The sequence below is a fragment of the Gorilla gorilla genome, chromosome 10, assembly GCF_029281585.2.
Source record: "Gorilla gorilla gorilla isolate KB3781 chromosome 10, NHGRI_mGorGor1-v2.1_pri, whole genome shotgun sequence".
NCBI lineage: Eukaryota > Metazoa > Chordata > Mammalia > Primates > Hominidae > Gorilla > Gorilla gorilla.
The window spans coordinates 128,451,005-128,465,117 of record NC_073234.2 but is presented as its reverse complement, the minus strand read 5'-3'; the positions used below and the strand labels follow the sequence as shown (position 1 = coordinate 128,465,117).

General features: G+C 55.4%; 1 protein-coding gene across 1 annotated transcript in view; it reads right to left on the bottom strand.

Annotated features, from left to right (window-relative positions):
- DTX1 (deltex E3 ubiquitin ligase 1) overlaps positions 1-13,489 on the bottom strand; it is a 41,363-nt gene extending 27,874 nt beyond the window's left edge. The window contains exons 1-2 of the mRNA XM_031000822.3: positions 13,251-13,489; positions 11,744-12,746 (exon numbers count right to left, since the gene is read on the bottom strand). Of these exons, the coding sequence (XP_030856682.1) occupies positions 11,744-12,002 (259 nt within the window). The 5' untranslated portion in view covers positions 12,003-12,746; positions 13,251-13,489. The remainder of the gene's footprint in view (positions 1-11,743; positions 12,747-13,250) is intronic.
- Between the last annotated feature and the right edge of the window lie 624 nt (positions 13,490-14,113).

Below are 14,113 nucleotides of genomic sequence, written 5' to 3'. Positions count from 1 at the left end.
GTGTTTAGCTCGTTCAAGCGAAAGGGTGTGTTTAGCACCCCTAGGAGGTGGGGGTGTTATTGCCCCATTTTAGAGGCGAGAAAACAGAGGCACGGAGCAGTTAGGAGCACACTGGATGCCATCTGTGAGCGGTCCAGCTGGAGCCTACACAAGGCCACCTTGCTTCATTTGCTGTTCCCTCTGACTTAGTCTCATGAGCCCATGTTCTGGGGGAGGAAACTGAGGCACAGCAGTTGCACGGTAAGTAAGTGACATGGCTGAGGTTCCAACCCCGGATTGCTATGTGACCTTCTGGAATAGTCCCTTAGCTGGCATCTGCATGGCTGCTCACCTGTCTCCTACAACAAGGACAACAGCGGCACCCAACACTTTACCGAATGCTCCGCAGTGCCAGCAACTGTGCTAGGGGCTCACACACATCATCTCCCAGTCCTCACAGCAGCCCCAGGGGTGTGTGTGCTAATATTAGCCCCATCGGACAGATGGGGAGACTGAGGCTCCCTGAGAAGACGTGGAAGTCTGGCTGGGGGCACCGGCTGGGCTGGGATTCGAGCTGCAGCCTGTGGATCCAGGCTGCCTCACGAGCTCCTGCCCCATGATCAATAATCCCGCAGTGTTCTGTTTCCCTCCAAACTCTCCTCTGGGACTCATCAGGCTAAGCTGTGGCCCATTAGTGGTTTCCTCGTGGTTGAAGCTGGCCCAGGTTCTCCAGGGTCTGCTGGAAGCCAGGCCAGGGTGGTGGGGAGACAAGGGGAGGAGAGGGGGTCTGCAGCGCTGCCTAAGGAAGGCTGAAGGGCTGCGTGGCACTCGGAGAGGCTACCACCTTGGAGGCTGCTGGCAGGCGGAGGCGGGCACTCATACGCCATGGGCTGTATGGGGGGCTTTCTGGTCACCTGGCTTCCCACACACCCAGCAGGGGATTCAGATCCCTAGCAAAGCAGGAAGTGGAGGGGGAGGGGACAGAGGGCTGGACAGTCCTCCACAGCCTGAGCCCTCCAAACTGCTCCTTTCTCATCTGTGAAATGGCATAATTGTAATAATAATTAAATAATAATGATAATAAACACTCCCAGAGGGCCTACTATGTGCCAGGCGCTGTTCTAAATGCTTCGTGTAAGTCAACTCTTCAGCCACAAAATGACTGGGGCAGGTTGTTATGATAATAATGATAATAAACATATGATAATGACAACTATTACGATCACTGTCTTGTACAAACACTGAGTGAGGCAGAGAGGTGAAGCAATTTGCCTGAAGTCCAGAGTCACATAGCTACTGGGCTACTAAGTGAAGATTGAATCTAGTCAGGATTTGAACTTCCCCGACTTCCACTGTCAGCCCTCTGGCCCATGCCACCAGAGTGCTAGCCTGGACTGTTGCAGGGGCCTCCTCCCCATGTCCCAGTGTCCACCCTTTGCAATGTGCAGTGCATTCTCACATGGCAGCCAGGGGGATTTTTCACAGACTCAAGGCTGGACTGTGTCACTCCTCTGCTCCACAGCTATCAATAGCTCCCTAGTGCCCTTAGGAATCAGTCTAAACTCCTTAGAGTAGCCTCTGAAGCCCATCACAAGCTGTCTGCACAGCCTCACACTCTAACCACACCAAAATTCCAGCTATTTTTTGAACATACCGTGTGTGCGGTTATGCCTCTGTATTTGCATATGCTGTTCCATCTGTCTAGAGTGTCCTACCCACCCCACCCCACTGGCCTCCCTGCTGAGTTCTTTCTCAATCTTCTGGCTCAGCACAAGCACTCTGTCTTCTTGGAATCTTCTCTGCCATCCTTAGGGCAAACCACTCGCTCCTCGGGGACTCCATAGCACCTTGCGCCTGCAATGCTCCCATCAAAGCACGTAGCTCACTAGGTGCGGAGGTGTCTGTGTTCCTTCCAGCCTGGCAGCCCCTCCAAGGCTGGGCTGGTTTACAGTCACCTTGGCATCCCTCTGTGGTCAGGAGTGCAGGGAGGTAGGTCCTTGCAAAATGTTGGATGAATGAATAAATGAATGAATAACCAAATACATCTGAATGAACCTAACTGAATGCTGTTCGTGACTAGGCTGGAGACTGCAAGCTGGGCGGATATGGTTTTGTTCTGGTTCACATGCTATTTACATTTAAAAAATAGTGACCTATATTTCTTTCTTTCTTTCTTTATTTTTTGAGACAGGATCTCACTCTGTTGCCCAGGGTGGATTGCAGTGGTGCCATGATAACTCACTGCAGCCTGCACCTCCTGGTCTCAAGCAATCCTCCAGCCTCAGCCTCCTGAGTAGCTGGGATCACAGGTGTGTGCCATCATGTCTAGCTGTTTTTTTTTTCGTTTTTATTTGGTGGAGATGGGGTTTCACTACATTGCTCAGGCTGGTCTTAAACTCCTGTGCTCAAGTGATCCTCCTGTCTCAGCCTCCCAAAGTGCTGGGATTCCAGGCATGAGCCACCTCAAATGGCCTCACATTTAAAAATTGGGGCAGATTCACACCAGTCCAGATTTCAGAAATCCCCAGATATCCAAGGGTGGGGCCACAACAATTGGCCTCCTTGGCAACAGTGAGCAGGAGCTGAGTTATGCTGGCCCCATTCATGCCTTCAAGTATTTATTGAGCACCTGCTGCACACCAGGCACTGGAGAGCAAGACAGTTAAAAAACCTCTGCCTTCCCAGACACTGCACACACTTCTATTAGTTGCCCAGGCCCTGTAAGCATCTGAATTTGCAGCCTTTGTGTAGATGGGTAAGCTGAGCTGCAGAGAGAAACTTGGGCAAGATCGCCTGGCAAATTAGAGACAGGCCTTGGACCCAGGCTCCCTGACTGTCATTTCCACAGGGCCAGGTGAGTAACACCTTGGAACAAGTGAAACTTCGCCCCCTAGAACAGAGGAAGCTGGGGAGGGCAATGCTTACCCCAGCCAGGGGGAGGGCCCTGGGAAGGTGGTATTCCAGGTAAACTCTGTGCTTCCTCTTACCGTGCTCTGCTTGCAGTTGGAGGGGGAGGGGACAAAGGCCCAGTCGGTCATTGGGACAAGAGGTGGCTGTGCTGCAGCTGCTGGCAGGACTGTCCTGGCAGCCTCCTTTGATTGCCTCGTCCTTTGTTCTGCATCTCAGGGTGCTCAGCTCCAGGGCCCAGCGCCAGACTCCCTCATGCACCCCGTCACCGGCCTGCCACTGCTGTCTGTGCAGGCAGCAGTAGCAGCCTGGAGCAGCTCCAGAGGGATGATGGAAGCAGCCCAGAGAGGGAGAGGCGCTTGGCCAGGGTGGCCGAGCAAGGACACAACTATGCGGGACCTGGAGGAGACTCAGCTCCTAGCCCGGCAGCTCCTGGGCCCCAAGGTAGGGGACAGTCCTATATGCTGGGACTTCCTTGGCGCCTGGCCTCCTGCATCACACTCATCATCACTCCACCCCTCACCCCCAGAACAGAAGCACCTTGAGGGCTTCTGTGTCTGTCCTGTTGATTGTGACATTCCTAGTGCCCGGACAGTGCCTGGCACACAGTAGGTGCTCATGAAATTCCTGATGAATGAATGAATAGTGACCACAATCACACAAGTTCAGTACTATCATCAGGTCCATATTACAGGTGAGGAAACAGAGGCTCAGAGGCTCAGGGAGGGAGTGTGGTTTACTTAAGGTCACAAATCTCCCCACCCACTACGATTCTTTCTTTTTTTTTTGAGATAGAGTCTCACTCTGTTACTCAGGCTGGAGTGCAATGGCTCAATCTCAGCTCACTGCTACCTCCACCTCCCGGGTTCAAGTGATTCTCCTGCCTTGGCCTCCCGAGTAGCTGGGATTACAGGCGCCCACGACCATGCCCACTAATTTTTGTATTTTTAGTAGAGAGGGGGTTTTACCATGTTGGCCAGGCTGGTCTCGAACCCCTGACCTCAGGTGATCCACTCACCTTAGCCTCCCAAAGTGCTGGGATTATAGATGTGAGCCACCACACCCGGCCTACACACCCCATGATTCTTAGTAAGCAGCTGGGATGGGAACCCAGAGCCTGGCCCTCACCAACAGCATTCCCTGAGGTAGCTGTTTCCAGGTTCCAGGCCCCGTGTCCTCAGTTGATGTCAGCCAGAGGCAGCTAGGGGCTGCTGGGGGTGTCTATGTCAACCCAGAGGCTGAGTGGGCTCATGGGGGTGACTATCTAAGGGACTGGAGCTGTTCTGGGGACTGGCTACCACCGGTTGTGATTCCAGAGCCAGGTGGAAGGATGGAGGCCCAGGGACAGACAGAGGTGGCGGGCAGAGGCCTGGGAGCACCCCAGACACCCCCATGCACCAAGAACATTACACTGGAGAGAGAGTTAGGGACCTCAGTCCCATTGCCTACTGCCTGAATGGGCACTTGGAGCCACTGTGACCAGTCCTGCCCCAACCCCTTGGCCTCCCCGTGGCCTCCCCGTCCTGGCCCCTCCTCGTCACCCTCTCATCACACCCTCCATCATCTCCCCTCTCAACCCCTCACGCTTCACTCCTTACCACCTTCTTCACCATCCCCTCCACAGCCCCGCTACCTGTCCCTTCCGCATCACCTCCCCTACTCCAGCCCCCACGCTTCCCATCACAGCTTCCATCTCCTCTTTCCTCTCCAGGTCAGACTCCGCAGCTCCTTTGGAAGAATGAGGCGGGGGATGGGAGGAAGCTGGAGAGGAGGAGGGAGGGAAGAAGGAGGAGAAAGGGGTCAGGGGAGGAGAAGGAGAGGGAGAGGGCTGCGAGGGGGTCTGTCCCGGGCATCCCCACCCCCAGCCCGGAAGGCGCGGGCGGGTCGCTGATGGTGCTGTCCAAGGTACTCGGTGGCCTGGGCGAGCCTGGGAAGGGCCGTGCGCACCCAGCTGCAGACCTGGATCTGATCTCAGACCCATCTCTTCTCAGCGTCGGCAGGCGGCTCCCCACCCTCTGAGCTTTAGCTTTACTATGTGTTAAATGGGGTGACGCCCGCTGGCTGGGTGAAGGGAACCCAGACAGACTGTAGGAAGTGCCTGAGGCTGCCCCTGCCCCACCTGCTCCAGCTCCAAGGGCCCGTGATTAATGAGGCTGGTCCTGCAGCGTGGCTGTGAGTCCCCCGGGGCCTGGCTGCTAAAGGGCAGCAGCTGGCAGCCCAGCCTGCCAGGCCCCAGTGGGCCCCACGAGGCCTCCTCTACCCATCCCCTATCTCCCATCACAGCCTCCCTCTGCCACCCAGGCCTGAGACCCTCCTCCAGGACCCTGCTGAAGGACCCCTGCTGTTTCCTCCACCTGGAAGTGTTCCTCCTATCATTCTATTTACCCAAATCACACACTCTCAAAGGACTCCTCCTCCAGGAAGTCCTCCTCTCAGAAGCTCCAGGCATACACCATGCACATTCCATGGCTGAAGGCACCCTGCATCTCCCTAGTGAGGCATTTAAATCTTTTTCTTCCTTGAGCATGAGTGCTTACTACATGCAAAGTAGTATCCTCCAAGCTTTTATCTACATATCTCATTTATATATCTCATTATGTCCTCATGACAACCCTCCCAGCTAGGGACTATTCTTATCCCCATTTTACAGAGGAGGAAATAAACTCAGAGACGTTAAGGAATTTGCCCATGGTCACACAGCCAGCAAGGGGCCAAGCTGGGTTTTAGGTCTGTATCTGTTGTCCTTATGAGTCAGAGGGTTCAAAGGCTATTTCCATGACATGCATTTGCCCTCACCTTCACTAGACTCTGAAACTGATCTGAAATGGATAGATTAGACTCTGAAATGGATTTTGCCCTTCTCTCTGAGTCCCCAAGACCCAGCCCAGGACCTGGTACTGAGAAGCCACCAATGACTACCAAATACGAGCGATGAATTTACAGTTTCAAAACAGGCTTCTGGAGTTAGCCAAGCAGCCAGAGACCATGGGTCGGCAATAGTAGAAATACAGACAGTGTGACTGGTGGTTGGGGAGCACCCACATATGGATTAGCTGGACCTGCTGCTACCAGAGATGGACCGCTCCCTGTCCCTACACATAGTCTTTCTTGCCCCTGGCATCAGGCCCAGCCCTAGTCTCCAGTGAGGAGGCTGGAGAGAGGGTCCCAAAGGGTCCTGTAACCAGGAGCTGAGCCCTGGAGGCCTCCAGGGTAGTGCAGGCTGTCCCTGCCTTGGGCTAGACCCTGACAACAAGCCCCAAGAGCGCTCTCAAGGGAGAAGGGGGAGGGGGTTCTCTCAGCCCTGGCATTAAATGTCACCTTGTTTTCTATCCCTAAGGCCTGTCGGGGGGGGCCTGGGCTCTAGCTTAGGACTGGTAGGCTGTGTGACCTTGGGGAAGTCACTCACCCTCTCTGGGCCTCACTGTCCCCAGTTGGTGTCTAATTCTGGAGGTGTTTTCCCCGGTGATGGGAAAAGGTCCTCCCATCTGGGTGGTAACAGCCTAAGGGTCTCCAGCCTAAGTGTCCTCAGATAGTGCTTCCTCTCATGGCAGGGACCAGGGCTGAGTGAAGCCCAAGGTTTCCAGGGAAGGAGGCAGGCTGGAAGATCCCGGAACCAGCCACCACCTGCCACTCCAGCCTGTTGGCCAGCTTGGGGGCACCAGAAAAGGCCAGGCTTGCAGCCTCGGGTATGGCATCTTTGGATGGTCCCCAGCTGGCCCCCCTCGGCCTCAGCTATCCCATCAGCAGAATGGGCAGGAGGCTGCCATGCACCCCTCCAGCAGCACATGGAGAGCGACATGGGAGATACCAGGCAGATAGGTGCGCCTCCCCAGCTCCAGTCATACGAGGCCAGGGAGTGAGCTGGGAGCTTCTGCGGAAGTGGCTGAGTTACACCTCTGTCCAGCTGTGTGAACTGGGTGGGAAATTCAGGCTCTGGGTGAGGCCCTCGGAGGCAGCTGTCCCAGTGGCAGGGAATGTAAATGACCCCCCAGGGAAGATGTGGCTTCTTCTCTGGGAGCAGAAAGCCATTCTCAAACCTTTCCCCGACTGCCAGTGGCAGCCAACCCCCTCACCCCAAGACCCTGATGGCTCCTGGGCCCAGCCCAGCCACCAGCTGAGCATACCCTTCGGCCTTGGGCTTCCCATATGTGGCAATCTTCATCTGTGGGAGGGACGGTTGGAGACAGAGGGAAATGAAGAAAGAAAGCTTTGAGGGAAACCGGGCACTTGGCTCAGTACTGCGAAGCGAGCAAGCGACCCATCCCTCGCCCAGCTCTGACTCTCCCTCCAACCCTCTGCCTGGGACACCACCGTGATTGATCTAACATCATCCAGCTCAGGGTCACAGCATTAGGCCTCCCCGTGGAGGGGCTCCAGTTTCCAGTCCAGACTCTGGCCTCTGGACCTGGAGGGCTTCAAAGGGAACCTCACCCCCTGCAGGGAGCAGTGAAAACAGCCCAGCAGGGGAAAGGTGAGGGGGCACGGCTGAACAAACAGCAGCCCCTGTGGGGCCAGAGCCTGGCTTCTCCCCTGTGGCCCCAGCCTGACACCTGGGCTTTCTTCCGCTGGCTGCACTGCACGAGAGGCACATACACAGGGCATGTGTGTGTTGGCATTGTGCGAGCAGACTGGTGCTGTGTGTGTGTACGCACACGCACGTGTACCTTGGTACACACCACAAGGGGTGGATAAACCATGCTGGGTGTCCTGTGGCACCAGCACGGTCTTACCCCATGCTCAGGTTCAGAACATGTGGGGCAGGGGTCAGTGAACCTGCAGCACACAGGCCAGATCCACCCACCATCTGCTATTGTGCAGCTCAGGAAGTAAGAATGGCTTTTACATTTTTAAATGGTTGGGAGAAAAAAAAAGAATATTTCATGACCCGTGAAAAAGATATGAAATTCAAATTTCTGTGTCCACAACTAGTTTGATTAGAACACAGCCACACGCATTCACTTACATATTGTCTATGCTGCTTTTCTGCTCTGATAGAGTTGAATAGTTACAACAGAGACTTCAGGTCCCACAAAGTTTAAAAGATTTATTATCTGATGCTATTAGAAAAAAAATCAGCCAGCTCCTGCATTGGGAAACTAGCAAAGCTAGGGCAGTCTCCCCTCAAAATTAAAGTTCAGCTTCAATGAACATATCAAGAATTTTACAATTAGAAAATCTAGACAGAAGCTTGTGTTGATTTCAGCACATACATGTGAGTTTTGGGTTTTACAGCATTATGTTGGAGTGTGTGTGTGTGTGTGTGTGTGTGTGTGTATGAAATATAATATTTTCAAGATTCACAGCCAGGCACAGTGGCTCACGCTTGTAATCCCAGCACTTTGGGAGGCCGAGGCAGGTGGATCACTTGAGGCCAGGAGTTCAAGACCAGCTTGGCCAACATGGTAAAATCCCGTCTCTACTAAAAATACAAAAATTAGCCGGGTGTGGTATGTGGTAGCTTGCCTGTAATGCCAGCTACTTGGGAGGTTGAGGCATGAGAATCACTTGAACCCGGAGAAAGAGGCTGCAGTGAGCCAAGATCGCACCACTGTACTCTAGCCTGGGAGACAGTGAGACACTGTCTCAAAAAAAGGAAGAAAAAAAAAGATTTAAGATCTTTTGCTTGTCTCTCTTGTACCCACAGTGGTGAGCACATGCTAGATACACAGTAGATAATTAGTTGATGTTCGTGGGATAAAATCAGCCATTCTCTCTGTTCAACCCGACAACCCTGCTGGAGAGGTGATCCTCTCACCCATTTCACGGATGTGGAAACTGAGACCTGGAGAGGCCTGAGGTCACACCGTTGGCACTCAGGTCTGCTCCCTGCCGGTTGAGGCTCTTTTCCAGTCCATTACCAATGAGGACAAGACGTCCTTTCTTGACATTGTTTTGCTCCTGGGTAAAGCGAGGGAAAAACCCTCACATATCTGGTGAGGAGGCCTCTTGCCCCACTCTCCAGCAGGTTCCCAGGCAGCCGAGGTCTCCTGCCAATCGCAATAGGTTTCCAGGCCTTCCTCCCTCTCTCGTTGGGGTGGGAGGGGGTTCCTGGCAGGCTCCCAGGAGTCCATTTAGGAATGAGTGTTTTTTTTCCCTTTTCCGGCAAACAGTGGGCAGGTGTGGAGTGAACAGCTCTGGAGAGAGGGAGAGGGGAAGTGACCGGAGCTGAACTTCTGGGGGATCCAGTGAGGCTGAACCATAAAAGGGGTACTATCGAGAGAATGGGGCCTGATGAAAGGGGAGTGTGCAAGTCTGGGGACTCGGCAACATAAGGGGATGCTGGGAATAGAAATGGGGGTCCCCCCAAAGACAAGAGGATCAAAGGTAAAGTTGCCAACTTGGCAGCCTTGTGGGGAGTCTGTCCCTGCTTCTAAGGACCCCGCCGCCCATCCCCAACCCAGCTAGGTCCCGGAAGATCTCTACACCCAGCATTAGCTCTGAACCTGCAGAACACCAGACCTCCTAGCAAGGAGTGACACCTACCCACTTCTGCTCTCACAGCCCTGCCCTCTACCCCTAGGAGAAAACAGAATGGGGCGGGCAATGTGCAACACTTCCCCTTCTTCCATCAGGTCCTTTGTGCCTCTCTGGAAGAATGGGCACATGGAGCTAATGATGACTTCTACTCTCTGGATCAAATTCAAAGTTCTTTGCGTGGCTGTCCAGGACTGTACATCCAGTCCTTGCTCAGCTGCCATCTTGCACCATCTTCCCCTTGGTGGGAGATGCATCCCAAACAGAACGGACTTAAACGTCCTCTGCTCCTTCCCACCCCAGGGCCTTTGCACTGGCTGTGCCCTCTGCCCGGGACCCTGGCACCCTCACTCATTCTTCAGATCTCTGTTCAGACATCACTTTCTCAGGCTAGCCTTCTCTGAGTACCTCTGGGCCAGGTTTAGTTCATGCTCTCAGATCTGCCACTGATTGTCTCTGCGGTGATATGTTTGCTTGCTCCCTGACCACACCAGGACCTTCAGTGTAGGTCCTCCAGCAAAAGACCTCGACTGATGACTTTGTCTTGCTCCCTGCTGTACTCCAGTGCTTAGCACAGAAATTGACACACAGCAGAGATCAATAAATAATCATATGATGGAATGCATGAACAATTGGCACCATCAGTGATGGTGGTCAATGCCTGGAGTTACGGAAACATAGATGTACTAATCTGTACCATCAATAAGCCATTTGTTATGAATTCGCCTGTGTTTCCAGACACGGTAAGCACTCTGTGGGTACCTAGCAATGTTCCGGACTATTGGAAAGTTCAATCATTGCAGAAACTTCTATTGGACTGTGCTAGTTAGAAAGGCTGGACTCCTTTCTAACTAGCACGGTGTAATAGAACTTTCTGCAACAATGCAATGTTCTGGATCTACACTGGCCCACAAGGTACCACAAGACACATGTGGCTATGAGCACTTGAAGTGTGGCTAGTGAGACTGAAGAACTGGATTTTACATTTTACTTAGTTTTAATTAATGTAAATTTAAGTAGCCACATGTGGTTGGTGGCTACCATACTGGTTGGCACAGCTCTAGAGGGAAAGCGAGCATCCTACCAGCCTGGGGTTATTACGTGTGGTTCTGTCATCCAGGGATTCATAGGAACTTCCCCAAACCCCAACAGCTGGTCCTTGGGGGGTCAAACATGCCAAGGATTTCTAGGCTGCTTCTGCATGGCAGGACCCCAACAGTCCCCACTGCCCATGGAGCTTGTCACAGATACCACCGGGCAATGACTCAGGGAGATCTCCCCAACGATGACAAATCTCCAGAACAAAAGAGAGGAGGCCTGAGAGCGGGGCCTCATCGATTTTATCTCCATCATCAGCCATGGCATTACCACCAACGCAACCGTCAACACCACCATCATTACAACCACAGCAGGATCACCAATACCACTAAGTAACAGCCACACACAGGGCTACCAGCCACACCACATGGCCACGAAGACTGCCACCAACATCATTTTCTCATTTTCTCCATCATCACCACCCCATCACACCACTTCCAGCACCACCAACAACACAACTATCAATGTCACCAACACCACTGAATCCCATGGTTAATGCTATCACTGACATCACCACCAACACTGCCACGTCACCATCATCCATCCCTCCATTGTCACCAAGACCCCACCACCATCAATACTATCACTGAGTCACCACCAACACAACCGCTAACACTGTCTCCTCCATCATTGCCACCTCACCCCACCATCAACACCACCAACGCCCCCCATCCCCAATTAATTACCACCAGCACGACTCCACCCCCCAAACCAACACTTGGAGTCAGTATAGGATACCAGTTAAGAACTTTGGTTCTGGAACTCAAACGCCTGGGTTTAAATCCCAGCTCTGAGTTTAAATCACTCAGCTTCTGGGAGACTCGGTTTCTTCATCTATAAAATGGGACTCATAATAATACAACACTACACAGACTTACTGCCTGTGATTCTTGGGAAAAATCAAATGAGGAAGTACATGTAAAGCCCTTATTCTACAATCACATGCTACTGCTATTCTAGGTTCTGTGCTCAGTGAGCACAATTTTATTTAATCCTCACTCAGCTGTGAGAGATATTGATCTACCCATTTTGCAGATGAGGAAACTGAGGCTCAGAGAGATGATGCAACTTGCCCAAGGCCCTACAACTTGCTCAGAGGCTGCATTGGAATCCAAGTCTTAAAACTGGACAAGGTTAGACTGCCCTGTTTTTCTGGAGGTGAGGCAGGGAGATGGGGAAGGGATTTGGCATCAGCAGATTTACTGGGATTTTCAGCATCCCACGCTGCAAGGTAGTGATGGCTCGGCGGGGCGGGTGGCATGGGGTGGGTGGGGAGTCTGCTCACCTGTGTCCTGGCGAAACTGGTGCATGGACTGCAGGTCGATGATGTAGGGCACAAGCTGGGCGTCCACCTGCCCCAGGACCACGGAACCGCGAGCGTCCTCCTTCAGCACGTTCTCAATGTGGTGGCACACGGTGGCCGTGTAGGGCCGCCAGCGGCTGTGCTCATTCAGCCACTCCCACACCACCACCCGGGCCACGTTCTGCGGTGGGAAGCCCAGACCATTCACAGGCATCAGCCCACCGTGGCCTGGCCGTGACATGGCCGCCACTGCCTCAGGGGCCAGGTCCCCGACTATTGCAGGCCCAGCTCCTCCTGGGCCTGGCAGCAGGCGGCAACTTCCTCTCTCCCCAGGGGGACAGCAAGGACCGTCTGGCCTCCTTTCTAACTCTGGGTTCTCTCTGAGGCCTAGAGACCTCCGTTAAAGGAATGTGGGATGGCCATCCAGGCTGCCACGACCCCTTCCCTGTAGAGCCTTCTCTGATAAAGGGTGCTGCCCTAGAAAGCAAGTGTCTCTCTTATGCCGGAGGAAACAGCTCTAAAGTCCTTGGCCCCCTCGGCTGGCTCAGGTATGGAGTGAGGCAGCCGCCCCTGTTCGATGTCCAGCCTCTTCCGTGTTGTCTCTTGGTCCCTCTTCCCCGCCAGACAGGGCCTGTCACCCAGGAGGCCTGGGCCACAGCCTGCTGCTCCCGCGGCTCTCAGCCAGCCCTTTGCACTCCCAACTGCGTCCCAGACCCTGCGCCCGGCTTCAGTGGGGCTTCTCGCCTCCCTCCGGTCTGGGCCCCCTTCTCCGACGGCTCCTGCCGAAGGGGGCGTCCCTGCCCCCTTGTTCCCTCTCCACGGTGTCCTGGAAGGCCTGGGTGGCCGCAGAACGCACGGGGGAGGGGTGCGGCGTGGACCCCCGGGCGGCGCGCCTGGACTGCGGCTCCGGAGCTGGGCTGGGGGACCAGGGGGACGAGGGGGGCGGGGGCCCGTGGGCACGCCCCACCCCACTCGTGCTCGCGACCTGCCAGGAGACAAGAGGGGAGAGGGCCCTTTAAGAGGAGAGCGCAGCACCCCCTCCCCCCTTCCCAGGAGAGCATTCGGCTGAGAACAATGGGGAACCGAAGGGGGACAGCAAGGGGGGCGTACGGGGTCGCCCCGCCCGCTTTCCCTTGGGGCAGGCCTGGAGGGAAGGCTGGAGCCGGGGGCGCGGTTTTCCGAGACTCTCCGCCTGGGGGGCGCCCTCCTTGGCTCCCGGAGCCTTCCCTTCCCCCGGGGCCCTCGCCCTGCCGGGGGGATGCCGGGTGCGCTGGGATGCGCCGGGAAGCACGGGGATGCGCGGCGCTGCAGGCGCGGCCCAGGGCCCCTCGGGGGTCGCGTCGCGGAGGGGGCGAAGCCAGGAGCTGGATCGTCTCTGCCTCCCGCCCTGGGGGTAACAGCCCCGCTTCCCCAGCCCGGACGTCCCCGAGCCGCTCGCGGGCCCCCAGCGGGAGCCGGGGGTGGGGTCCCTAAGCACCCGCGTTCTCACCGCCTCTCTTCGTCTCGGGCTCCGGCTCCGGCTCGCGCTCCAGCACCGCCGCCTCCTGGGCTCCCCCCGGAGTGGGAGGGAGCCGCGGTCCCGCCTCCGCGCCCGTTCCCTCCCAGGCCCCTCGGCCGCCGCGCCGAGCTTTCCGCGCGTGGACAGACTGCCCGGCCGACGGACGGACGCAGGAGCCGGCTGGCGGCCGCCGGGATCCCGCGGGTGGGAGGAGGCCTCGGCCGTGCTCCGGGAGGGAGAGGGGAGGGGGCGGAGGAGGAGGAAGGGGAGGAGACACATCGCGGCCCTGAGCGCCACCGGCGCTGACACGCGAGTCTCGGGGCGCCCCAAATCCTCGGCCAGGCCCTCCCGAGACCCCAAGGGGCCTTCTGACCCCAAGCAGGGAGTGAGGCAGGGAGTGGGGTGTTTAGGAGTCACCGGCTTGAATCTTTGTCATCTTTATTTCCAGTCTCCCAGTCCAGGGCCTGGCACTGAATAGGTGCTCAATAAATGCTTGAATGAATGAATAAGATCCAGAGACTGTCTAAAGAAAGATCTTGAAGCATTCAGAGCTAGCCTCCTTTCCTCCTCTAACTATTCCTGGGGGTGGGAGGATGCTGACAAGGCCTGATTCAGACTCAGATGGAACCGTGGAATCTGAAGAGTACAGATGAGGAGACTGAAGCCGGAGAGAGTAAGACCCAGGCCCAGGATCACAAAAGCTTAGAGCGATGCCCAGACACCAACCCCGATCTGAATCTCCTGCCAGTACCCAGTTCCCAGCCCTGAGCCCACTTCCCCCAAAGCACCCACCTGCTCCAGGTGAGAGGGGTGGGATCAGGGGAGGGGACCCTGGCCAGGAGGTGAGATCCTGG